This window comes from Triturus cristatus, chromosome 4_2 (genome assembly GCF_964204655.1).
Source record: "Triturus cristatus chromosome 4_2, aTriCri1.1, whole genome shotgun sequence".
Lineage (NCBI taxonomy): Eukaryota > Metazoa > Chordata > Amphibia > Caudata > Salamandridae > Triturus > Triturus cristatus.
The window spans coordinates 289,499,959-289,526,637 of record NC_140586.1 but is presented as its reverse complement, the minus strand read 5'-3'; the positions used below and the strand labels follow the sequence as shown (position 1 = coordinate 289,526,637).

Sequence of the window (26,679 nt, the reverse complement as noted above, 5' to 3'; positions counted from 1 at the left end):
GGGTGCTTATGTATGTAAGAAAGTGCTGTCACCAGTAAAAACCCAGAAGGGAACAAAGTCAATATACAGATATATAGAAAATAGAATTGCCATGCAAGCACAAGACATAGAGCAAAATACACTTATTGCAGTATAAGCAAACAACGGAACAGAGAATAGGTTGCGCTAAACTTGTGAGAAATGGGAGGCCTCAGAGTGTGTATGTTGACAGCTTTTAATCAAGGAGGGGTCAGACAGGGCAGTAAAAGCTGGACTAGATTTGTAAAATGGGGGGGGCTTTGAAGAACAGAGCAAGCAGTTTAGTCAGAGACAGACAAGCTAGCTCAATCGGTCTATGATAATGCGGGGAGAACTGGAATCAATTCCCCTAGCTGGGTGATGTATACATATGGATATATATTTTTCCCCACACCTATGCTGCGTCAACTTAAAGCAAGGGCCCTATTATATCTTACTTGGAAAGGCCACCTAAATGTAATCAAGATGACAGTCCTACCTTGCATCCTTTATTTATTCCAAGAACTACTAATTGAGGTTCCTAGGGAATTTTACTAACTTTGTTTGGCGAGGCCATTGAGCTAGAGTCTCTTACAAAGCTCTAACCCAGCCAAAGGATTTGGGAGGCTTAGCTGTCCCCAATATGTTAACCTACTAAATAGCTCCGCAACTCAAGTTTATATCAAATTGGTCCCTTAGAGCCTCGGACAAGCATTGGCTCGATATGGCTAGAGCCATAGTGGGATAAACAATCTGGGATGATTTATGCAAGCCTAAACAAGACTGCCCCGAAAACCGTGTATTTGAGAATACCCACATCCACCACACTCAAAGTATGGGATACAGTGGTTAAATCACATGAGCTCACAACCTTTTCTTCCCCATCTACTCCTATCCATTATAATCCAGTGTTTCTGCCTGCACTATCTCCAGGTGCCTTTGACAAATGCGGGAGGTGGATGTCTAACCATTTTCGACTTATTCCATGACGAAAATATTGTAACATTTGAAAACTGTTGCAGAGATTTTACATTACCTCCCTCAGAAAGATTCCATTATACCCAACTGAAATATTGGGTACTACAGCCCCATATAAAACTGGTTACCACCAGGGCACTTCTCCCTATTGAGCAATTTGTTCGGAACGCTGGGACAACTTGGGGCTGTATTTCTTACCTGCCCATGCTTCTAATGACTTCTCAGCACATACCCTCTCCCTGCCATGTTCTATTGTGGGAAAACACTTTAGGCTTCACGATAGAAGATAAACACTGGCACACGCTGTACAGAGATATTTGTAAACATAATTGCTCCATGGGGCTAAGAGAAGCGCATTATAAACTTCTTTATGATTGGTACTTATACCCAGAGAAACTGCACAGAATTTTCCCCGAAAGTGTTGAATACATGTTGGAGGGGGTGTGGGATGATAGGAGATTTTCGACATGGTGGGAATGCTCCTCCATTCTGCCATACTGGAAAGAGATCCTTTCACAAATCAGGGACATCTGGGGTTACCCAATCTCTAATAATCCAGAATACGTTCTATTAAGCCAAAGTGTTCCTTTATTAAACTATCAGACGCTGAGGGACCGTTCTATTCTATGATTTTGTCTGGGGGCTGCTAAAATGGCCACAGCAGCAGTCTGGAGGAAGGCTGATGCCCTGTCGATCTCCCAATGGAACACTCGACTCTGGCAGGCCCTAGCATTAGAACGTATGGCTGATATAATGAATGATACTCAGAAAGGCTTTGACTATATATGGGCTCCCTTAGAAAATTTTCCAGTAAGGCTATATATGGAAGAGGTGGGTTTCTGTATTAGAGAAACCCACCTCTTCCATATATAGCCTTACTGGAAACCCCCCTCCCCCCTGTTTCATGGCCTCCTTTGAGCACCGACTCTCTCGCTCTGGACATGCCACGCAATGCCCTAATATCCCCATGCTTCCGAGGTACTTTGGGATTACTGATCCCACCATGCATACTTTATCATTTTTTTTATTTGGTTGTTGCTTATTGTTTTTTAAATGTTGAATCTTACTTGAAAAGGAGCACTTTATCAGTTTGAGATATGATATTTTGCAATACTGCACAGTTCATTGTACTAAATGGTCTCAGTGAACTCGCCAAATGTACTTATGGTAATCTGTACCGGTCATTAGTGCACTGTTGATCCTGACTTGTAAATGTGTGGATAATGTACTGTGCGATGCTGAAACCCTGCAATCTCAATAAAAACAGTTTGACAAAAAAAAAATAAGACAAGGCCATGCAGAAGTGGACTTTTGTTTCTAGTCCAGTTGGACCTGGCTCTGCATCAAGATCTGCTATGCTCTGGCAGTCTTCAGAAGGACTGCAAGTTCATTCTACCAGGACCAATGCTGCTATCACTGCGTTGCCATGTGGAATTCCTGTCCTAGACATCTGCCTGGTGGCCACATGGACACCAATCCTGCGTGCTGAGGTTCAGCTTACAAGTTATCAAATCCAGTCTAATACCTGGGGAATATTCAAAAGGTTAGGAATCTGCAGTTAGACAGAGCATGTACCAGAAAGAGTATTACCAACTTTGAGTAATTTGTTCAATAACTGCAAATCTGCATAAAATCATCCATGATTTGGGAAAATCATTGAAATGTGTAGCCACTCAACTCAGTCTTTATAGAAAGTGGTCATTATTTTGCTACACATCAGTTATGCGTTGCATTGGGTATGATACTCAAATGTCTACCATCAAAATCGTTAATGATGTTCCCTGCCTGTTATAGAGGCCTGTCTCCCTGTAACTCTTCACCTCTCAATGACCTTTGACAAAACGGACCTTCGATAGCTCATCGAGGTTCTCGAAATTTGCATGGGATTCACAGACACAATCCTGACCCCATTCATCTCTTATCTCAGGATCTCAAAACAGCTGATGAGCAAAAACCACCTCTGATCCTCACAGTCACATGCGCTGTTGCACAAAGCTCCACATTGACCTCCCACACTGGTCATCTTATGCACAGAGCTGCGGGGAATCTTGAAGGTTGAAACAAGTGTGGGGCATATTATCATGAAACGGCATTAAAATTATCGCCACTTTAGCAGCAGAAAACTGAAGCTAAAGCGGCGATAATGGGCCCATGTTCTGGTGTCAACATGGGCTTCCATTGGAATTCTCACAGGCATATTATCAAGCCCATTATCGCCGCTTTTTAATGGTGTTGGGTAGTGACCTCTTGGGCAAAGGTGGCTCCCCCTTTATGAGGGTGAATTTTTTGGCTGTTTCTGCTCGCTCTGGAGCCCATCTGGTGCAGATAGGCCTCATGCTTTTAGGCCCACCTACCACCTTTGCTTGGCTGGTGGATAGTGCATTATTTGCATATGTGATTGTAATGGGCTCCATTCACAGAACTAACTTAAGACAAAATCCTAAACTTACTACCATTTTGGTATTCACAGAAGGCACTTACTCATTTTGGTATTCACAGAAGGCACTTACTCATTTCGGTATTCACAGTCTTAAAGTCAGAATTTTTCTCAGTTTAGGAGTAGTAAAGTTAGGACTAACTTTAAGTCTTTCGGTATTCACAGAAGGCATTTAGGCGTCCTAAAGTTAGGAGTCCTAACTTTCCTACTCCTAAACTGAGAAAAATCCTAACTTTAAGACTTTCGGTATTCACAGAAGGCATTTAGGAGTCCTAAAGTTAGGACTCCTAACTTCTGTGAATACCGAAATGAGTAAGTGCCTTCAGTGAATACCAAAATGAGTAAGTGCCTTCTGTGAATACCAAAATGGTAGTAAGTTTAGGATTTTGTCTTAAGTTAGTTCTGTGAATCGGGCCCTGTGTTTTTTCTCCTTTTTATTCTAGTGGAAAGCTTTTGATTCTTGTTTGCGGTTTCGGCAGTGGTTGATCTGCAGTTTTACGTAGTTGCATTTTTTGGTAAAAAAAACATTTTGTTGTGTTTACTCGAATTGAGTATTAATGTCAGTGGTGTCATATTAGCAGCATATTTAGTTAGTGTTTTGTGCATGAAAATCTTTGCGATGTGTTTTGCGTTGTCTTATGTATAATTTTCTTGTTTTTGTTTTTCTTTTTTAGTGGGATACTGTTGCTCCTTACTGTGTCTGTGCAGAGTAGGTCTTTGTGCTAAAGCTACTTTTTGTTTATTTCTGATTTTACAAAGGGTTTGTTGTTGTTGACTTGTTTGACAAGTTACCTTTATTAGTAAGCATTATGGCTAGCCGTAGAATGACTGCTCAGCAGGTGGTTGGTATGCTTCTTGAATCTTCCTCTGAGCAGGATTATGAGACTGACAGTGCGTCTGAGGGAGAGGAGGGAGGGGAAGATTCAGGCACTGAGTTTTCTCTCCACATGGAATCATCGGATGATGAACGTACTCTCAGTGCGGATGAAGCTACTCTCGGTGTGGATGAATCTACTCTCAGTGTGGATAAAGTGCCTGTTTTAGAGGAGGACACTGCTGTACCGAAGCCGGTGTTGCCTGCCTTTAATGGTGATGCAGGGTGTAGAGTGGATTGTGATTTTTTTTTGCCTATACCGTTTTTTCAGTTGAGCAGACTAATTTGTATGCTGAACAGTTTTTGAGGGACAACAGTGCCAGACTTAGGCCCCACTCTAGAGCTACCCAGTGGACGCCCACAAATCTGGAAGAGATGAAGAAGTTTTTGGGTTTGACTTTATTGATGGGTTTGATAAGAAAGCCGTCCATGGCTTCATATTGGTCTACCAGTCCCTTGATGGCAACGGCCATATTTCCTGCAATTATGACTCGTGATCAGTATTTACTTTTGCTTCGGATGCTGCATTTTGTTGATAATGCTTTGGCGTTGCCACGAGATCACCCTGACTGTGACCGTCTTTTTAAGATTCGGCCTGTTCTTGATCACTTTGTAGATCAATTTTCAGAGATCTATACTCCAGGAAAAGAAATATCTATTGATGAGTCTTTGGTCCTGTTCAAGGGCCGTTTGGTTTTTAAGCAGTACATTCCTAGCAAGAGGGCACGTTATGGAATTAAGCTGTATATGTTGTCTGAGAGTAGGACAGGATATGTTTTTAATTTCTGTGTGTACACTGGTAGGGATCCCACTATTGACCCCCCTGGTTGTCCGTCCACTTTTGGAGTTTCAGAGAAAATTGTGTGGGATCTTGCTAGAGGACTGTTTAACAGAGGCCACCATTTGTACCTTGATAACTTCTAAACTGCTGTGCATTTGTTTAAGGAATTGTTCAAAGTGGACACTTTTGCTTGTGGCACAATCCGCTCCAACCGTAAAGGTTATGCAAAGGAGCTTGTTTGCAAAAAACTTCAGAGGGGACATTGCAGTTCCTTGCGTAGTGTTGCGCTACTAGCTGTGAAATTTGTGGACAGGAGGGATGTGTACATGCTGACTACCATCCATGATGAGAGTACCTCACCTGTGGCTGTTTGGGGTCAGATTGCTGAAGTGCGCAAACCTGTGTGCATTTTAGACTACAATAAGCACATGGGTGGTGGTGATAGAGTAGATCAGAGGTTGGAACCTTACACTGCTATTCGTAAGGCTTACATTTGGTCAAAGAAGTTGGCCATCCATCTCTTCAATTTAGCAACTTTCAATGCTCTTGTTGTGTTCAAGGAGTGCTCTCCTGCGTCAAAGATGACTTTTGTTCAGTTTCAGGAGGCGGTGATAGGCAGCCTTGTTGTTGTGGAACAGGCAAGTGTTCCTAGAGTTGGAGTGGTGGAGGATGTGGCTAGATTGAAAGATCGCCACTTTCCTGATTTAATTCCTCCCACGCCCAAAAAAAACAATTCCTGTAAGAGATGTAGAGTCTGCTTGCGAAAAGGTGTACGGAAGGAGAGTCGTATGCACTGTGCCGATTGTCCTTCTAATCCTGGGCTGTGTGTGCCCCCATGTTTCAGAATGTATCACACTCAAAAGAGTTTTTGGGAGCAACCATGAGTCTAATAGTGTACTGCCTGGTCTGTATGGTTTTATATAGTTCAGGTTAACGTTTGGCGATAGAATAATGTCTTCAGTTACTGCTGTTGTTTTTGTAGTTATAGTTTTGTATTTAGTTGTAATTTGTTTGTGTTTTCTTTCTTGTTTAAAAAAAATTTATGACGGTGTGCGTGGACTGGCGCTTGGCTGGCGGTGTGTGTAAACTGGAGCTTGGCTGGCGGTGTGCGTGGACTGGCGCTTTGCTGGCGGTGAGTGGACTGCCGCTTGGCTGGTGGTGAGTGGACTGGCGCTTGGCTGGCGGTCTGTGTGGATTGGCGCTTGGCTGGTGGTGTGTGTGGATTGGCGCTTGGCTGGCGGTGTGCGTGAACTTGTGCTTGGCTGGCGGTGAGCAGACTGGCGCTTGGCTGGCGGTGTGCGCGGATTGGCGCTTGCCTGACGGTGAGTGTACTGGAGCTTGGCTGACGGTGAGTAGACTGGCACTTGGCTGGCGGTGTGCGTGGATTAGCACTTGGCTGGCGGTGTGTGTGGATTAGCGCTTGGCTGACGGTGCATGTGGAGTGGTGTTTGGCTGGCGGTGTGTGTGGATTGGCACTTGGCTGGTGGTGTGTGTGGATTGGCGCTTGGCTGGCAGTGTGCGTGGACTTGTGCTTGGCTGGCGGTGAGCAGACTGGCGCTTGGCTGGTGGTGTGCATGGATTGGCGCTTGGCTGACGGTGCGCATAGATTAGTTCTTGGCTGACGGTGTGCGTGGACTGGTGCTTGGCTGGCGGTGTGCGTGGATGGGCGCTTGGCTGATGGTGTGTGTGGACGGGCACTTGGCTGGCGGTATGTGAGTAGTGACTTGCTGCTGGTCACTACACACACTGCTAGCTAAACGTCACTCCATGCAATTCATGAGCTGGTATGGTTGCTGTGTCAGGAATGTGGGTGTGTGAAAGTGATGGGCCCTTGAATGGCGCTGTGTGCTGGGGTGAGTGTTGTAATGTGCTGGGCCCGCGGCTGGCGGTGTGAATGGTTTTGTATGTGTCACACGTATGAAAGGTGTATGAATGGCCTGTAAAGCAGTTGGTGCCTTGTCGTGGCTTTACAGCTCACGAGCTGTGAGTCAATGGTTCAGTTTCTCGTCCTTTCAATTATTAACAGTGCATTTCATTTTTGTGAAATCTCTGGTTAATACAACTGTATATACTGAACCATCACTCACACTCCTGCCAAATCCAAGCAGTATGTCTGTGTGCTTGAAGAATAGGTGGTTGTGCAGAAATATTTGTCTTTTCTGTCTTTCTCAAGCAGGGTGTACCTTGTTCCTTTTTGTGAGTGTTGTAATGTGTTGGTTTCGTGCCTGGTGGTGTGAATGGTCTTGTGAGTATCATGTATGAAAGGTGTGTGAATGGCCTGTAAAGCTGTTGGTCCATTGCCTTGGCTTTACAGCTCACGAGCTGCGAGTCACTGGTTCAGTTTTTTGTCCGTTTAATTATTGACAGTGCATTTCATTTTTGTGAAATCTCTTGTTAGTAAAATTTTATATACTGAACCATCACTCTCCCTCATGCCAAATCCAACCAGTATGTGTGTGTGCTTGAGGAATAGATGGCTGTGCAGGAATCTTTGTCTTTTAAGTCTCTCTGCCAAGGTGTACATTCCATCTAAGAATAACCTAACAACTGTAGATATTGTCATAAACTAAACACCCATGGGAGTACATGGTGATGTCTCTCTTGTGGATGCCAACACGTTATCTTACCCATAATGTCCTGCAAACCTCAAAATGTCTGTTACGTTTTCCTTGAATTATTGTGGTAAAATTTTCACGCTGCAGAAAGAAACAACAACTTTCCTATCCCCCGCCTTTCTCCAAGTATTCCAATAGAAATGGTACCTCACTCGAGTGGGAGGCCCGAGTTCCTGCGACAGGCAAGGGCCCAAAATGTAGTGAGGCGACATCAAAATTGTCAATCACAAAACAACCTGGTTGTGCAAGGGGGGGTCACCTTTGTCTTTGACCCCGTGCTCGGCGGCCATCTAGGAAAACCTACCAAACCCATACATTTCTGAGAACTAGACACCCCGGGAATTCCCGGGAGGTATGGCTTGCGTGGATCCCTCAACTTTTCCTTACCCAGAATCCCCTGCAAACTCCAATTTTAGCTAAAAAAAATAACTTTTTCACACATTTTTGTGTGGTAAAGTTGTGGCATCACCGGGCAGACACAAATTTCCTACCACCCAGCGTTCCCCCGGGTCTCCCAATAAAAATGGGGCCTCACTCGTGTGGGAGGCCCAAGTACCCGCGACAGGCAAGGGCCAAAAACGTAGTGAGGCGACATCAGAATTGCCTATCACAAAACAACCTTGTTTTGCAAAGGGGGTCACCTGGGTTTTTGGTCCTGTGCTCGGCAGCCATCGAGGGAAACCTACCGAACCCACACATTTCTGAAAACTAGACACCTGGGGGATTCCAGGGAGGTATGGCTTGCGTGGATCCCCCAATGTTTCCTTACCCGGCATTCCCTGCAAACCTCAATTTTAGCTGAAAACATCACATTTTTCACACATTTTTGTGTGGGTAAGTTGTGGCATCACCGGGCTGACACAAATTTCCTACCACCCAGCATTTCCCCAGATTTCCCGATAAAAATGGTGCCCTCTCGTGCGTGAGGCCCAAGTACCTGTGACAGGCAAGGGCCCAAAACATTTTTTGATAGGCAATTTTGATGTTGCCTCACTACGTTTTGGGCCCTTGCCTGTCGCGGGTACTTGGGCCTCCCACACGAGTGAGGCACCATTTTTATCAGGAGACCCGGGGGAATTCTGGGTGGTAGGAAATTCTTGGAATCCCCCAGGTGTCTAGTTTTCAGAAATGTAAAGGTTTGATAGGTTTCCCTAGGTGCCGGCAGAGCTAGGGTTAAAAAAATACAGCTTGGCACTTTGCCAAAAAAGGGGCATTTTTCACTGTGATATTGTGGTGTGTCCACGTTGTGTTTTGCGCTGTTTCATGTCGTGGGCACTAGGCCTACCCATGCAAGTGAGGTACCATTTTTCTCGGAAGACCTTGGGGAATGCGGGGTGAGTGCAAATTTGTGGATCCTCGCAGATTCCAGAAGTTTCCACCACAGAAATGTGAGGAAAATGTGTTTTTTTTACACTTTTTTAGGTCTGCAAGGGATTCTGGGTAACAGAACCTGGTGGGAGGCAGTTGAGTCACCCCATCCTGGATTCCCCTGGGTGTCTAGTTTTCGAAATTGTATAGGTTTGCTAGGTTTCCCTAGGTGCCAGCAGAGCTAGGATTCAAAAACTACAGCTAATCACTTTGCCAAAAAAGGGTCATTTCGCACTGCGAAATTGTGGTGTGTCCATGTTGCGTTTTGTGCCGTTTCATGTCACGGGCACTAGGCCTACCCACGCAAGTGAGGTACCATTTTTCTTGGAAGACTTTGGGGAACGCGGGGTGAGTGGACAATTGTGGATCCATGCAGGTTCCAGAACTTTCCAACACAGAAAAACAATTTTTTAGGTTTACATGGGATTCTGGGTAACAGAACCTGGAGAGAGGCAGTCGAGTCACCCCATCCTGGATTCCCCTTGGTGTCTAGTTTTCAAAAATGTATAGGTTTGCTAGGTTTCCCTAGGTGCCAGCAGAGCTAGGGTTCAAAAACTACAGCTAGGCACTTTGCCAAAAAAGGAGCATTTTTCACTCTGAAAATGTGGTGTGTCCATGTTGCGTTTTGCGCCGTTTCATGTCGCGGGCACTAGGCCTACCCATGTAAGTGAGGTACCATTATTCTTAGAAGACTTTGGGGAACGCAAGGTAAGTGGAAATTTGTGGATCCATGCAGATCGCAGAACTTTACACCACAGAAAAGGGGGGGAAATTTGTATTTTTTGACAATTGTTTAGGTTTGCAAGGGATTCTGGGTAACAGAACCTGGTGAGAGGCAGTCAAGTCACCCCATCCTGGATTCATCTGAGTGTCTAGTTTTTAAAAACTGTATAGCTTTGCTAGGTTTCCCTAGGTGCTTACAGAGCTAGGGTTCAAAAACTACAGCTAGGCAGTTTGCCAAAAAAAGGTAATTTTTCACTGTGAAATTGTTGTGTGTTTACGTTGTGTTTTGCCCCGTTTCCTGTTGCGGGCACAAGGCATACCCACACAAGTGAGGTACCATTTTTCTTCTAAGACGTTGGGGAAGGCGGGGTGGGTGGACATTTGTGGATCCACGCAGATTCCTGAACTTTCCACCACAGAAATGTGAGGAAAATGTAGTTTTTTTGACAATTATTTGGGTTTGCAAGGGATTCTGGGTAACAGAACCTGGGGAGAGGCAGTTGAGTCACGCCATCCTGGATTCCCCTAGGTGTCTAGTTTTCAAACATATATAGGTTTGCTAGGTTTCCCTAGGTACCGGCACAGCTAGGGTTAAAAAACTACAGCTAGGCACTTTGCCAAAAAAGGGTCATTTTTCATTGTGAAATTGTGGTGTGTCCACGTTGTGTTTTGCGCCGTTTCATGTCGCAGGCCCTAGGCGGACCCACACAAGTGAAGTACCATTTTTCTCGGAAGACTTTGGGGAATGCGGGGTGAGTGGAAATTTGTGGATCCACGCAGATTCCAGAAGTTTCCACCACTGAAATGTGAGGAAAATGTGTTTTTTTGATAATTGTTTAGGTCTGCAAGAGATTCTTGGTAACAGAACCTGGTGGGAGGCAATTGAGTCACCCCATCCTGGATTCCCCTGGGTGTCTAGTTTTCAAAATTGTATAGGTTTGCTAGGTTTCCCTAGGTGCCAGCAGAGGTAGGATTCAAAAACTACAGCTTAGCACTTTGCCAAAAAAGGGTCATTTTTCACTGTGATATTGTGGTGTGTCCACGTTGCATTTTGCGCCGTTTCATGTCGCGGGCCCTAGGCGTACCCACACAAGTGAAGTACCATTTTTCTCGGAAGACTTTGGGGAACGCGGGGTGAGTGGAAATTTGTGGATCCACACAGATTCTAGAACTTTCCAACACAGAAATCTGAGGAAAATTTGTTTTTTTGGACAAGTTTTTAGGTTTACATGGGATTCTCGGAACCAGAACCTGGAGAGAGGCAGTTGAGTCACCCCATCCTGGATTCCCCTTGGTGTCTAGTTTTAAAAAATGTATAGGTTTGCTAGGTTTCCCTAGGTGCCAGCAGAGCTAGGGTTAAAAAACTACAGCTAGTCACTTTGCCAAAAAAGGGTAATTTTTCACTATGAAATTGAGGTGTGTCCACGTTGCGTTTTGCGCCGTTTCATGTCGCGGGAACTAGGCCTAACCGCGCAAGTGAGGTACCATTTTTCTCGGAAGACTGTGGGGAACGCAGGGTGAGTGGAAATTGTTGGATCCACGCAGATTTCAGAAGTGTCCACCACAGAAATGTGAGGACAATTTGTTTTTTTGGTCAATTTTTTAGGTTTGCAAGGGATTCTGGGTCGCAGAACCTGGTGGGAGGCAGTCGAGTCACCCCATCCTGGATTACCCTTGGTGTCTAGTTTTCAAAATTGTATAGGTTTGCTAGGTTTCCCTAGGTGCCAGCAGAGCTAGGGCTCAAAAGGTAATTTTTCATTGTCAAAATGTGTCGTGTTCACGTTGCGTTTTGAGCCGTTTCCTGTCGTGGGCACTATGCCTACCCACACAAGTGAGGTACCATTTTTATCGGGAGACTTAGGGTAATTCATATTTGTAAAGCAACTGTTATTACCTATTGACTTTCAATGCATTTCTGCCTTCCAAATGAAAGACAATGTGTAAAAAAGAAGCCATTTTGAAAAATGACCAATAATTCTCATGCTAGTATGAGCGTTCCCAATTTCGGAAATGTGCAAATATCTACTGTTTCTAAACTCTATATTTTGTTCCCATTTCAGAAATACATAGGTGTCTTCCATACCGATATTTCCATGTATACATTTTCCCAGAATAATTGCTATATACCCAGTACATAATAAAAAACCATTGCAAGTCACTGCTCAGTTTTTGGCTCTGGGTTTGTCGGGTTCTTGGTGAACCTAAAAGTCCTATATATCCCCACAACCAGTAAGGTCCCGTGGATGTAACGGTATATTGCTTTCAAACAGCTGTCATAATTAGAAGAAGTTACAGGTGAAAATGTTGAAACAAAAGGCTGTGTTTTTCAACCAATTGTTTAATTTTTCCTACATTTAACTATTAGTTTCTATAAGGAAACCTTGAAGGATCTACACAAATGACCCATTTCTGAATTCAGAATGTTGTCTACTTTGCAAACATGTATAGCTTTCCGGGATCCATTATTGCTTTCATACCCATTTCTACCATTAACTGGAAGGAGGTTGAAAGCACAAAAAACAGCAAAAATAGGCTACGTCCTAGAAAGACGACAAAACTGTGTAAAAAATGTGGTTTTATGGCAAAAGTCTGTAATTCCTTAAAAGCTGGGGAAATGGTCATTTCAGCCCCACAAACCCTTTTTTGATACCATTTGCAGGGAAAAACTCATACGCTTTCATTTGCAGCACTTTTTTCTCATTTTTCCCCAAAAACCCAAAATGTAGCTGTATTTTGGCCAATTTCTGGGACTCCTCCAGGGGAATCCACAAACCCTGGGTACCTTTAGAATCCCCATGATGTTGGAAGAATAGGACGCGGATACCTTATGTGGTCACAAAGTTACAGGGGCCTAAGCGTGAACTACCCCAAATAGCCAAAAAAAGGCTTAGCACAGGGGGGGAAAGGCCTAGCAGCGAAGGGGTTACGAAAAGAAAAACAGTGTCTCAAACACGAGATGTGCTTTAGCACATGCTGTGTTTAAGACTCTGCTTTCCTTTTCTTAATTGTGCACAGCTACGGGGCTGATTGTAACCCTTTGACTTAGTATTCATGTTAATTGCAGCGCCCGTGTGCACTGCAATTAACATGAATCATAACTTAAAGGCCCACAATCAGCCCCGCAGCAGTGTACTATAATGAAAAGAAAAACAGTGTCTTAAACACACTTTAGCACACATTGTGTTTCGCTTAATTGAACACATCTACGGGGCTGATTGTGATCCACAATATTTTCCTGCAGAATATAAATATGTACATTTTATTTCCTCTTTTCCAAATCTAATGACGACTGTCTCATAGGATGTATCCAAGTCAGCACAGGAGTGCTGTGATTATTCCCTCTAATTTTGCTTTAATCGCCAGAGGCTCATAGATAAACATTCCAGGTTCTTTTGAAGGCGTTTGATGTCTAAGCCAGTGGTATCTATGTTATCACAAATAGCAAGAATCTCTTCCAAAATTGTGCTTAATGAACATTCTTGTGATTCTATCACTTTGGATTTAGCAGACAGAGCTGATATCGTCTGCTTACTCTTATTTAAAGTGTTTTTTGAGGATGTAGCCTCCATATAATTACCGGTGCAACCAAGCAATGAGAAAAAATAACTTAATAAGGCACATTTGAAGCACTTTGACACAGTCAATAATAATGGCAGAATAGATGAATGCACTATCAACTGTATAAAGAATAGTCAAAATTGTACTTGAAAATATGTTGGCAAAATAGAACAATAGGTCTTTAAATATCCCATACAAACACCGTTGCTAAAAGGAAAGTGTTTGTGACTACATAGTGTGCCCTATTATTTACAACCCTGAAGAAATTACCAAATCGTAATGGCGGCCTGGATGCTAGCATGGACTCAAAAAGGATTTGCCTCTAAGAACTCTACGGCCCAGTTTATGGGAATGTTCCAGATTTTTTGATTGAAGATAAAGCACTGGACCTTCATACAGGGATAACATTATTTGTATAAGTGGCCTTGAATGTTTATTGTTATTTGGTAAATTTGATTTGCTTGAAAGTAGGTATGCTATTTAATTCATTTAAATCTGGGTGCAAAAAAATCAACATGTACTTCGGTCTTAGACACACCTTTGATATTGAACTTACCCAACCATGTGATTTGTACAATTTTTGTACTGAGCCAAACAACATCTCTCTGCAACAAATATGTTTATATGAATTTATGTACTGGTATTTATACAGCGCAAACCTAGTTGTGCGGTAACGGAGTGATGTATCATATTCATCAAGTGGGGATTACATAAATACATTTTAAATTCATTTTACACACATTAAGTAATTTGCCCAGAATCACACAATGTAGAGTCTATCACTAAGATTCAAACCTGGGTATACAGGTTTCTAACGGTAAAAGCCAACAGCTACATAAAAAGTGCAAGTGCCTTGTGCATGTCAATTTGCATGTACCAACATTAGAATTGTCTATGCTTGCTTCTTGTGCTAGTTGGGCATTAACACCTGCATAATTAGATTCCTAATGGATTTAATAAAATGCAAAGGTGCTTATGCGGGTGCAGATGAAGCTAACTGTGCAAGTCATGTCGAACCAATCTTGTTTGTCACCGCTATTAGGTTGTGAGTCTTGGACAATCTTGGGTGTTTGGTATATAAAGAGATGTTTTCTTGTGACCCTGACTGCTGAACAATTTTTGTACCAGGCACAGATATTTTGTCCCCTGGTTTGCCAGGGCGATGGAATCTCACCTGAGCCAACAAATTATGGCTGGCCTATAATTGCAAACTTGCTGTTGTAAGAAGGCTGATTTATGAAGCTTTTTGTCAGTTCTAGGAGTGTTGAGCATGCACATAATGTGGAATACTGATTCCTGTTTGTACCCACATAGTCAGCACATTTCACAAACTATCTCTGACGGGCTATCCAGACATTACTCTGTAGCTTGCACATCAAATTGTAAATATGTTATGTAATTGTGTATATATGTGATCTTGTAGAGGCTCCTAACATTTCCCCACCCTATAAACAGTGCTCGAGTTGAGGATCTTTAGTAAAATCGTATTACGGTACCACCATTGGAGTCCTGTGCTTTACTGAACCCAAAGTGTACTTGCCTGTGTAACCAATTCATGTCATGGCATGTGCATCTAAATTGAAAACCTGCTTTAAGATCATTCATGTGGCGCTGCATGTGTGCAAATGCACCGTCTTTTCACTTTTTTAAGCATAAGTTTGTGGTGATATTTGGCGCTGCACCCCCACGTGCAGTCTGGTTCCTGGCGCACATAGTCTTGGTTGCAGCGCACTGAGACCTTACACTGCCGCACACAGTGGACAAAAACTAGAGGGAACATTGGTAGTGACGACAAGCAATCAGGGGTTTCTCAGAGAGGTGGTCTGGGGGACAAGAGTTCAGAACTCGGTATTCTACCAGTGGTCCTAATAATTACATCATCCAGCTCTTGTGTTTTAACTATAGTGATAGATAAGGCACAAGTGCAGTTCACTAAGGAGCACATTTACTAATCTTTCATGCAGAGCATGGCCGCAAACAAAGTTGCTGCGCTGCGTCAAAAGGCAAGACAGAAAAGCTGCATATTTACAAAGATATGGAGCATTTCTCCTCTCTCTTTGCACTGGTGCACTGTGCGCAGCCTAGCACCAACGTAGGCACCCTTGCACCATAGTGTAGGGTGCCTGTGTTATGGACAGGGTTACTTTTCTGCAGGCGTGATCAATCCTGGAGCTATTTTCATCTTTCTATGTGTGCTGAAGATTGCAGCACATGTGGAAAGAGAAAATAATGATGAGAAATAAAGAGATATCTCCTCATTGCGCCTCACTGGGGAAGGCGGGGATTTGAACACATTCTCAGGTTTACTATTTTTAGCCCAAAATCCATGGGTGGATGAAGGGGCCAGTCCATGCTATGCCCAAGGAACACCTCCCAAGTTGAAATGTAATGTAATGTAGTGCAAATGATGCAAGAACAACGCACAAGCTCATAAATCTGGGCCTAGGCTGCCAGTCACTTGTTACAGTTAGCAGGTCAATTCAAGGGATCACTAAGGCAACAGCCAGTGTTCCAACTGTAGAACATGGTCAGAGCGTCTGCTTTAGACTCCTGTGTAAGGCTTCATTAACCTGCTTACGTTGTCACAGAACGTCAAGCTGGCGGTTGCTGCTCAAGCTAGGGCTTTCAGCGGTGTCTTCATTGAACAAGATAACATTGGAGATTTCACTAGGGCTTGAACCATAATGAGGGAGCAGCTCAGCAGGACTGCTCGGTATGGGGGCGTGGCTAAGGCGCCGAGGATGATGGCTGCCGTTCTCGGGAGCTCCGCTGACATGTAGCGTGACGGAGTTTCCCCAGGCTCTATTTCCCGACGCATGACCTCCTAAATTGCTGGTACCTTTGCCGGAACTCCTGCTGCCTAAAATGTATTGCCTGCAACTTGCGGGGTGAGCGCTTCTTGATGTTTTTTCTTCGTTTTCTCTTCAGAGCGGTCCGCGAGTGAAACGCGGCCGCCATTTTGATTTACTCTCGTCCTGTATGTTCCTCATGGACGGTGTTATTTCGCACACAGGGCTTTTCATTTGCTCTTTGCCGCCCAACTAACAGGTTTGCCTGGGTATTGATCCCTCGCTTCACCACAGTAACTGTTTATTTTTTCTTAACTCGTATTTTTGCCTATGTACTTGCCTCTGCCTGCTTTTTATATATTTTGAGGAGGTGAATTGCCAACATGTTTTTCACAGAATTATATATGCTTCTCCTTCAGCGACCTCAGGCTTTCACACCTTATTGACTTATGTTTACGGTTTGGTCTACTTTACCTATTTTGAAGTAGTGAATAATACTACAGTTTTCCACTCACCACTTTGTGCGCTGAAATTTTTACCTCCTCTTTTCTTAAAATGGCAACGTCTCGTGCTGCTCGGAGTGGCCTGCATCAAATACATTCAAACAATGGGTCTCAGGAAGACATTAACCCATTTAGTGTCCTATCAGATAATGTGGAAGAAGCAATAATGGATACTTCTACGACAAAGGGCTCTTCCTCACAAAATTCACGCTCAAGCAACAAAACTGTTTCCAAAATTCCTTCCACATCTGCCTCTACGCCAGGTAAAAGTGTAAAAACTAACCCTCCTTCGCCCACTACTTCCTCTTCCACTATTTCCATGGAACTTTTACTTGACGAAATACGTTCTTTTAAACCATATATGGCAGAGACGAATTTACGTCTTCAAAACTTGGAGGACAATTGGTCACATACTGCACAACAAGTTGACGAATTAGAAAAGAAAGTCGCTTCTGTTCAGGTAGTTACTGACCAAGTCCCCTGTCTACATAGAGAGATACAGAACCTTAATCTACAAGTGGAAAATTTGGAAAATCGCAACAGACGCAATAACCTGCGTATTTACGGACTGGCGGAAAATCTTGAAGGGTCGAACCCTATAACCTTTTTTTAATCTTTTCTACCCACTCTTCTTGGACTTCCAACTTCTCCAGCTTTGAATATTCAGCGAGCCCATCGCCTAGGTCAAATCTCCCGTTCATTTGCTACTTCTTCCTCTTCATTAAAACCTAGAGGGGTAATTTTGTACTTTCTGGAATACACGGACCTCCTTAAAGTTCTTCAAGCAGCTAAACAGAAAGGGAAGATCACATGGAATGGTTCAACCCTCTTCTTTGCACAGGATTACGCCAAGGTTACTGCGGATCGTCGGAAGAAGTTTCTGGAGATGAGGCCTGCTCTCAGATCTTTGAATGCTCGTTATGGCTTATTCCATCCATGCCTTTCCAAAGTGACTTATAATAATAAAACATTGTCCTATGAGGATCCAGCGCTTCTTCAACAATTTCTAGACACTTGTAGAGCTGATTCAATGGACACTCCTCGAGTTTAATTGTTTTTTGTGGCATAAACACTGTTGGTCACTGTTTTATCTCTGACTCTTATCCCAAATGTTTTCTGTGTTTTGTCAAGTTATGTGCTTTATTCATCATTTTTATTATTCGTTTGATATTTTCAGATGCAGGTTCATGCCTATTTGAATTTATCCTCTTCATTTGTGCCTGGGGATTGCCCCTCTCTGCTGCGTCTTCGTGGAGGACTTGGTCTGGTGTGCTACCTTCCTCATGTGGTTCCATCCACCCCATTCTCAACGTTTTTATGTGGTATGTCTCTTTCATTTTCTTTTTAATTGTCAATGGTTTGTTTTGTATTATTTCTTTGTACTGTCTTTTGTCTTCTCCTCTTCTCTCTGTTTTTCCCTGTCCTTTTCCCTTCACCTTTCTTCTTTCCTACCTTCTCTCTTTGAAACTACCTTCTTCAAATTGACTTTCTCTCCTTTCTTAATCTCATTTCTCTTTTTTATTCTCTAATTAATTGCTTTATTTCTTTCTTTCAACAATAAGTTTATTTTGCCATTGCTTTTATAATATTTGTGCATGTTCTTTTTAAAGAATTTCCTTTAGAGTTGTAACTTGGAACGTTAAAGGAGTTAACAATCCTATTAAAAGACAACGTGTGTTAACTCATCTAACTAGATTGAATACTGATATTGCTTTAATTCAAGAAACTCACCTGTCAGATGTTGAAGCTCTTAAATTGAAAAGAAGTTGGGTGGGTCATGTTTTTTCTTCCCCAAGTTTAGGAAAGAAGAATGGGACATCTATTCTATGCCATAAAAAACATCGGTTTTCAGTTGTTCATCAGTATAAAGCCTTGGAAGGTCGCTGGGTAATTGTTAAACTGCTTATTGATCTAATACCTCTAGTTCTTTTTAATGTTTATGCACCTGTTCATATTGATAATACGTTTTGGACTCAAGTTTCTGATAAACTTCTTATGTTTGATGACGACTATATTATTTTTGGAGGTGATTGTAATCAGGTTTTTGACCCTATTTTAGATAGACATTCCTCTGTAAAATTTGCCAACACTAAGATGCATACACAATTTACTTCTGCCATACGTCGTAAAGCTCTAATTGACATCTGGAGGCTTTGTAATCCGGATACCCGGGAATATAGTTTCTATTCTCCCTCTCATCATTCACAATCCCGAATTGATTATCTTTTCCTCAGTAAACCCTTATCTCAACTTGTTTCTCACACTGAGATTGGTTCTATTTTGATATCAGATCATGCCCCAGTTTTTGTGGATTTTGATCTGATACCCTTTTCCCCTCATGCTGGTAGGTGACGTTTTAATAACGCATTATTAGCAGATCCTAACTTCACAAGCCAATTCACCTCCTTTGCTTCTGAATTTTTTACTCTTAATTCCACCCCAGACTCTTCTCCAGTAATGATTTGGGACTCTTTTAAAGCTGCGGCTAGAGGTTTTATCATAAATTTTGTTTCACGGAAAAAAAAGTTCTTTGAAGCCAAAAATGCTCAATTATTAGCAAAGATTAGACAACTTGAATATTGTTATTATCGCTCCAATTCTGAAATTTCGCAAAAAAATCTTATTGAGGCAAAATTTCTTTCAATAAATCATCCACAGAAGCTGCCTCCGCCTATCTCTTAAAAAGTAGTGCCCGTTACTATGGAGGCCAAAATAAAATGGGAAAGCTACTTGCTAATTATTTAAAGATCCGCCGTGAAAGGACTAAAATAGATTCCATCCGTAATAATGTAGGTGACTCATTATTTAAAGATAATGATATCCTGAATGAGTTTGTCTCATTTTACAAAAATCTTTACACGCCTGAGCAACAACCAACTTTAGCCGCCCTCTCTTCTTTCTTTCAATCAATAAATTCTCCACCCTCTTATAATACGGATTTTTCTTCATTAGAAGCTGACATCACTCTCTCTGAAATTACACATGCCGTTTCAGTATTGAAAAGAGGAAAAGCACCTGGCCCTGATGGATTTACTATTGAGTTTTATGCCCATTTCGCGTCTTTATTACTTCCCCAATTCTTGTTGCTTTATAAGTCTTTTGTTAATGAAGGATCCTCATCAGGAACCTTTCAGGAAGCTGTGATCTGTTTAATTCCCAAAGAAAACAAAGATCCCGCTTTTTGCAAAAACTACTGACCGATCTCCCTAGTTAATTTGGATTATAAGATTTTCGCAAAAATTCTTGCCCTCCGTATTGATCCCATTTTACCTAACCTTATCGGTCTAGAACAATCAGGTTTTGTTAAGGGTCGTTTGTCCTCAGATAACTCCAGAGTTTTCTTTAATATTTTAAGTAAAGCTTCCTCTCTCGATTACCCTATTGCCGTGATAGCACTCGATGCTGAGAAAGCTTTTGACAGAATTGGTTGGGATTTTATGTTTCAGGCACTAAAATGGATTGGTTTCCCTGTTAAATTGATTTCTCTTATTTCTTTACTTTATTCTGGCCCTAAAGCTTCTATTTTTGTCAATGGGAAAACTTCTGAGTATTTCTCTCTCTATAGAGGAGTTCGTCAAGGTTGTCCTTTGTCCCCTCTGTTATTTATCATAGCATTGGAACCCTTTTTAACGAAAATTAGATTAGATACTAGTATTACCGGTTTTACGCTGGACACTGCTCACGTTAAAATGTCCGTTTATGCTGATGACATCCTTCTATATTGCTCGAATCCATCTACTTCTCTTCCAGCCTTTCTATCCCAAGTTGATACCTTTTCTCATTTATCTGGCTATCGTCTTAATTCGGATAAATGTGAGGTTCTCCCGTTAAATATTTTCTGTTTAAAACAAGATTTTATTTCCACTGGTTTCTCTTGGAAAACCTCTAAAATAAAGTACTTAGGTTTATGGTTCTCTCCGACTATCCCAGAAACTTTAAAGGGAAATTTTGATAATATTATTAAAACTTTATCTGAGTCTATTGACCGATGGCACCCACTCTTTTTCTCCTGTTGAGATGATGCTCTCGCCATTAATTCTCTATCTTCTGTCTATGATCCCAGTGCATAGTCCTAGTTTCTATTTTTTTGAAATTGACTCTTTGCTAAATAAATTCCTCTGGAAAAACAAATCTCCTCGAATGGCTCTAAGCGCTCTCAAAGCTGACAAGAATTCTGGAGGTCTCAAGTTTCCTGATTTTAAATCTTACCATTATACTTTTTCTCTAAAACAATCCTCTCGCTGGTTATCTTCTGATCAATGTGTTCATCCTCCTCTTTGGTTGGACATAGAACAACACTTTATAGCTCCTTTCCAATTTAAAGAATCTCTTGCTTTTACTAATAATATTTCTTCTTTTCGTTCTCAAGTTATTTCCCACACACGTAAAATACTAGCTCCTCTTCTTCCGTCTTCGTACCCCTCTTTTTCCTCGTTGGATCAGCAACCCATTTGGCATAATCACTTATTGCGTATTAGAGGCCGTACTTTTTATTGGAAAACTTGGAGACTAAGGGGAGTAATTTGGATTTCACAGTTGGTACATGATAACGCTCCTTTATCCTTCTCAATTCTTCAATCAAAATTGTCCTTACCTTCGTCCTGTAAAACTCAATATGACTCACTCCTTCCTTCTCTCACACAATACCTTCTTTCTTTATCTCCTGATCCCGTCATCCCTACCAGATGCTCCATTCTTTTTCCTTTATTATCTACTAACCCCTCTGATTCTTCTTTATATAAAAATGTATTCTTTTCCTCAGACAGGGCCAAGGGGAAGGCTGAATTGGCTTGGGAAAAGGATCTAACAGAATGTTGGTCTATACCATTTTGGGATAGATTATGGCTCAAGATTCATGAGAAATCGAGAGCAGCTAATACTTCTCAGACTCTTTATTTTATCTACAAACGCCTTTTATTTACCCCTGTGAAGTTAGCTTCTTTCTCTGCAGAATCTTCTTCAGCCTGTTGGTCTTGCTCTTGTGTCCCAGCTGATTTAAAACACATGCTTTTTGATTGCCCCTCCCTCTCCCGTTTTTGGCTATTAGTCTGGTTCCAAATCAATAGAATTTTTAAAACCCAAGTTTCTTTCTCTCCCACTAATGTATTTTTAGGTTCCTTATCACCATCCTGGACACATTCTTCCACTAGCCCCTCTTTAATTGACTTATTATTAGCAATAGCCCTCCATTTAATAACTTCTAACTGGAAACAAGCTGACAAAGTTACTTTCAAAGCATGGTAGAATGCTGTTTGTTTTCACCATAGACTGGATACAAGCAATGTCACTCCCATATCCTTATCCATTAAAAGAGATCTCTTTTGGCTCCCTCTATCCACTTATTTAACTGATATAGCCTTATTCTCCGCTAATATTCCTGATGAAGTCAGAAAACCTCCATGAACTACTTGTTGTCTTTATACTTATGTTTTTTCTATATAATTTTAGTATTACTCCTTTGTTTTTACAATTTATGATTATAATGCTGTTATTAATGTCTTTGTATTTGAATAAGAGATTAAGATTTTAGATATTGCCTTTCTTCTTATTGTTATAAAGAATTATTGTAATAGGTATTTTGATTTCTCCCTCCCACCCCTCTATTTCCCTTTTCGATTATTAGAAATAAGTTTTTAATTGTTTTAATTTTATGCTTCTCTAAGATTGTATTTCACTTATATAATGTTTTTCTCATATGTTTTGCTTCAACTTTTCCTTTAATAAACTTTAAACTTAAAAAAAAGGACTGCTCGGTATGCACACTTTCAGTCAGATGCAGCCTCCAGGCTACAATTTGATGGGTGTTCGTGCAGTTGCATACGCTGGGCTCAGTTCACATTGGTGTTTGCTTCTTTGGTCAGTTGCAGGCCTCCTGGTCAGATTCACAGGGAGTTGTACCTATTCAGGCAGTTCCGTTCTCCAGGCTGAGATTGTCTCCTGCTTCAACAGTGATGTTATCTCCTCTTTGGGATTTGCTGGGAGATTGGAGAGTAGCAAGAAGCCTTTGGGTGCAGCAGGTGACCTAGAAAGCAAAGGCTTGATTTTTAAATGTGTACCACTGGAAGGGTCACAAAGGGAGACCCATTATAACATAGGCTGGCTTCAGCTTCACTCCCAAAGGTAGTCAGCACCTTCTGTGTGCTCCTCATGCCGGGTACACAGCTGGCTTCTCCTTGACTGTCTCTCCTCATGCAGGGCCAGGCACTCTCATTTACTCTCTGAGCAGGTCGACAGGCTTTTCATTGCTAAACAGGCCTTCAGCTTCCCCAGCCAGCTGTGCAGACTTCAGGTCATGTGCCCTCCACTCTGGGAGACAGCCTGTCATGCAGACACCAGCCCTGGTCACACAGTAGTCTTTTGAGTTATCTGTGGAGCACGCCCTTCCTTGGTAATAAAAAACAAGGAACAAGAACAAAGTGGGTAGATGTGGATCCCACTTTTATACACAATATCTGAATGGCAGGGCGTATGAATCCACTAATGTTTTAATACAGTGTTGTGGTGGTTCTCTTTCAAATGTCATTTTCTAGCTGCTCATCAGAAGCAGCCTTTGTGCATGGTTTTTGCTCTCACAGCAGTTAGTATTGTGGCTGGTTGCAAGCAACGGTATCCAAAACATGGGTACAATTATGAGTAAGATATCTGCACTTATGTGACTGTCGTCAGCCTTCCTGAAGCAATAATCAAGGACAGACTAAAGGGCAGGACCTGCCTAGAAACTTCATCACGTTGAGCAGCAAACTGCAGCACCAGCCATCATCCCTACCATCTTAAAAAGGACAGTTTTCAGGAAGAACTAATTTGCATCCCTTTGCTATCAAGGATCTCAATACGTTTCTAATGGAAACTCTGCCTCCATCCTCACTAACTTCAGTGTCTGGATCACCACCATCCAGCCACAGGAGGGCAGACAATACACGTCCAATGTCTGGGGAAGCTGTTCCCATCCTCCATCTTGTGCCATGCTAATCCAAAACAGATCCAACTTGGTCAGTACCCAGACTGATAACACATACAGAGTATACTTCCATGCATGTGATACACACTCACTGGACATGCATGCACTTGACATGCATTTGGAACATCACTGCAGGGCTCTGAGTTTTAGATAACAGATGAACTTTACACTAGAGGAGCCAGCAGGCTTGCCTCTCCTTCACAGTGCGAAATAGGACAGTTCACACAAAAGATTTACTAAACACTGTATGGTGCCAGCACCACTTTACATGATGTAGCAGGGCATGTACAGGAGTCCTATTCCCACTACTGGGGCATGCCTGGTGCACCCTTCTCAGTGACAGAACAGGTAGCCGACCTCATAATTCCAGGGAAAGGCCTGGGCCTCTGTGCACACCCTAAATTAGCATAACTGCCAAGGTTTCAGATGATTTATGAGTGACATTTTCAGAATTTCAGTGTCATTATGAGTGACACTTCAACGACTATGAGTGACACCTTCTTGCAAGCAAAATCAAGCAATGAAGATGAGGGAACATATATAAATAACAGAAATTACACCCATTTGAGCAACGTGAAACTCAAAGAAGATATTAAAACTGCTGTAAAGCACCAAAAATGGAAGGTCACTAACCTAGTGCCCTTATATAGGGGTGCTGTCTGGAGGCTGTGCACCGCTGCAGCCAGGCCCCAGATGAAGAGGGTTTGAGGGAAGCAGAGGGGTTTGAGAAAGCTTTATACACATAGGTTTTCAGATTGTGACATTGCCATGGTATCAGTGCACTTATAAGTGACAGTCAACTGCCAAATGTGTGACACTTTCTCACAAGTAAAAACAAGCCATGAAGTGCATGGAAAGATATTAGAAATTACACCCTTTTGATCAGTGAGAAGCCCTAAAATATCTTGAAATGTCTTCAAAGCCCCTGTTATTGAAGGTTAAGATACTGATACAAAAGATTGTTGTACCTAGAAGATATAAAACAACGCAATCATCATATAATGTCTCACCCCATACCGTTGCGCTTTATTGTGCCCAAATACAGTTAAGCGGGTGCTGCAGAGAGCAAATAACACAGGGCAAGGTATTTTGATGTTCCAGGCAATACAGCAATAAGCAAATTCGCAGCTGGCAAATATTTTACCCTTTATCTGTACATACTTCAAAGAACAAATAGAAATCGGCTTTAAATATGCTCCAGAGCTGAAACATTACTAATACTTAAAAACAAATACAGAAATTGCACCTTACAAATAAAAAAGCAGGATTTTTTCTCCAGTTCTATTTAGTAACAGTCACCTTCAGGCCTTTGCAAGCTCTTAACAACTAATGGCCGATAAGTTACTCTTGGAAAGATGTCAACCCTAAGCAGAACGCAGGACTCACTCACCCGAGTGCTGCCATTCAACAGGTGCCTGGAGTGTGTCTCAGTTTAGCTAAGCGCTTCGCAGCTAGCTTTATTGACACAGTCTTGAGCTGATGTGTCTCGAGGCTTCAGCTGGGGAGGAGCGTAATGGGCTACAGCCGTGTTAAAAGCTGTCTCGGAGCACACGGCGAGTCACAGGCAGCTCTCCTCAACAGTGTCTCCCTCTGACTGGCGGCCGCGTTCGGTGATTAGAGGATGCGCTGCATGATGCTTTAAGGTGTACAGTGATGCCTTCCTCTGGGCAAGCAGGGTAGCAAAATTAGAACATCCTGCCTGTCACGCGCGCCAACGAGCGTGTAATGTCTTGTTTACGTTAGCACACAGAGAGTGCATTGCCAATTAGGGACCACGTGGACCCATGATGCTTTAAGGCGGGCCACCATTGAACAACAGGCAGTGATGCCTTCCTCGGGGCAAGCAGGGTAGCAAAATTAGAACATCCTGACTGTCACGCGCGCCAACGAGCGTGTAATGTCTTGTTTACGTTAGCACACAGAGAGTGCATTGCCAATTAGGGACCACGTGGACCCATGATGCTTTAAGGCGGGCCACCATTGAACAACAGGCAGTGATGCCTTCCTCGGGGCAAGCAGGGTAGCAAAATTAGAACATCCTGACTGTCACGCGCGCCAACGAGCGTGTAATGCTTGTTTACGTCGGCACACAGAGAGTGCATTGACTATTGAGTACAACGTGGACCTCAGGATCCCAGCCTCACACTCTGAGACGGGCAGTGAAACATGGAAAGGAAAGTTTAATTTTGTCACAATCTGAAAACTTGGCAGCTATGTGTATGAAGCTTTCTCAAACCCCTCTGCTTCCCCCAAAACCCCTTAATCTGGGGCATGGCTGCATGGATGCACAGCCTCCAGGCAGCACCCCCATATAAGGGCACTAGGTTAGTGCCCTTCCATTTCTGGTGCTTTACAGCAGCTTTAAGATCTTCTTAGGGTTTCACGTTGCTCAAATAGGTGTCATTTCTGTTATTTATATATGCTTCCATCATTTTCATTGCTTGATTTTGCTTGCGAGAAAGTGTCACTCATAGTTGTTGAAGTGTCACTCATAATTACACTGAAATTATGAAAATGTCACTAATAAGCAATCTGAAACCTTGGCAGCTTTGAATTTGCCCGAAACTCATTCATTGGCCACGATAATCCATTCCCAACACAAACTGATGGTACTGCAGGGGTGGCGCCACGTTGCTGAAAAAACAAGGCAAAACGCCGTCCCCGATTCATTCAATGCAGACGCACTACCGGCTGTTTTTTGATACATTTGGATGTAGGAACTGTGACAGCCAGGTCACGTGAAGCTGTGTCAGGGCCCTGGGCTGAAAGTGAGACTGTTGATTATTGAATTTAGCCAGCCACCAGATCAGGGTGCGGCGCCAACTCTAATTAATTCTATTAGTTTGCAATGCAGGCTGTTAGACAGCACACTGCCAGCTGCATAGTAGGCTCATGCTGCATTATCTAATAGAGATATGTAAAATTGGGGAAGATTCAATGAGGTGAACAGAGGCTGGAATCTATACTAACTTTTTATGACATACATTTACCTCTGACACCATTGATCACAAAATGTCTTTTCCAGCTAGCCTTTTTAATGACTGCGGTTTGTAAATCAATTGTTACGCTTTCTTATTATTTCCAGGGATGAACGAACA

General features: G+C 42.5%; 1 protein-coding gene across 1 annotated transcript in view; it reads right to left on the bottom strand.

Moving 5' to 3' along the window:
• The window catches only part of LOC146833669 (flavin-containing monooxygenase 5-like), a 405,379-nt gene extending 380,128 nt beyond the window's left edge, over window positions 1-25,251 (bottom strand). The window contains exon 1 of the mRNA XM_085601553.1: window positions 24,972-25,251. Coding sequence (XP_085457679.1) covers window positions 24,972-24,985 — 14 coding nt within the window. The 5' untranslated portion in view covers window positions 24,986-25,251. The remainder of the gene's footprint in view (window positions 1-24,971) is intronic.
• Window positions 25,252-26,679: the final 1,428 nt, after the last annotated feature.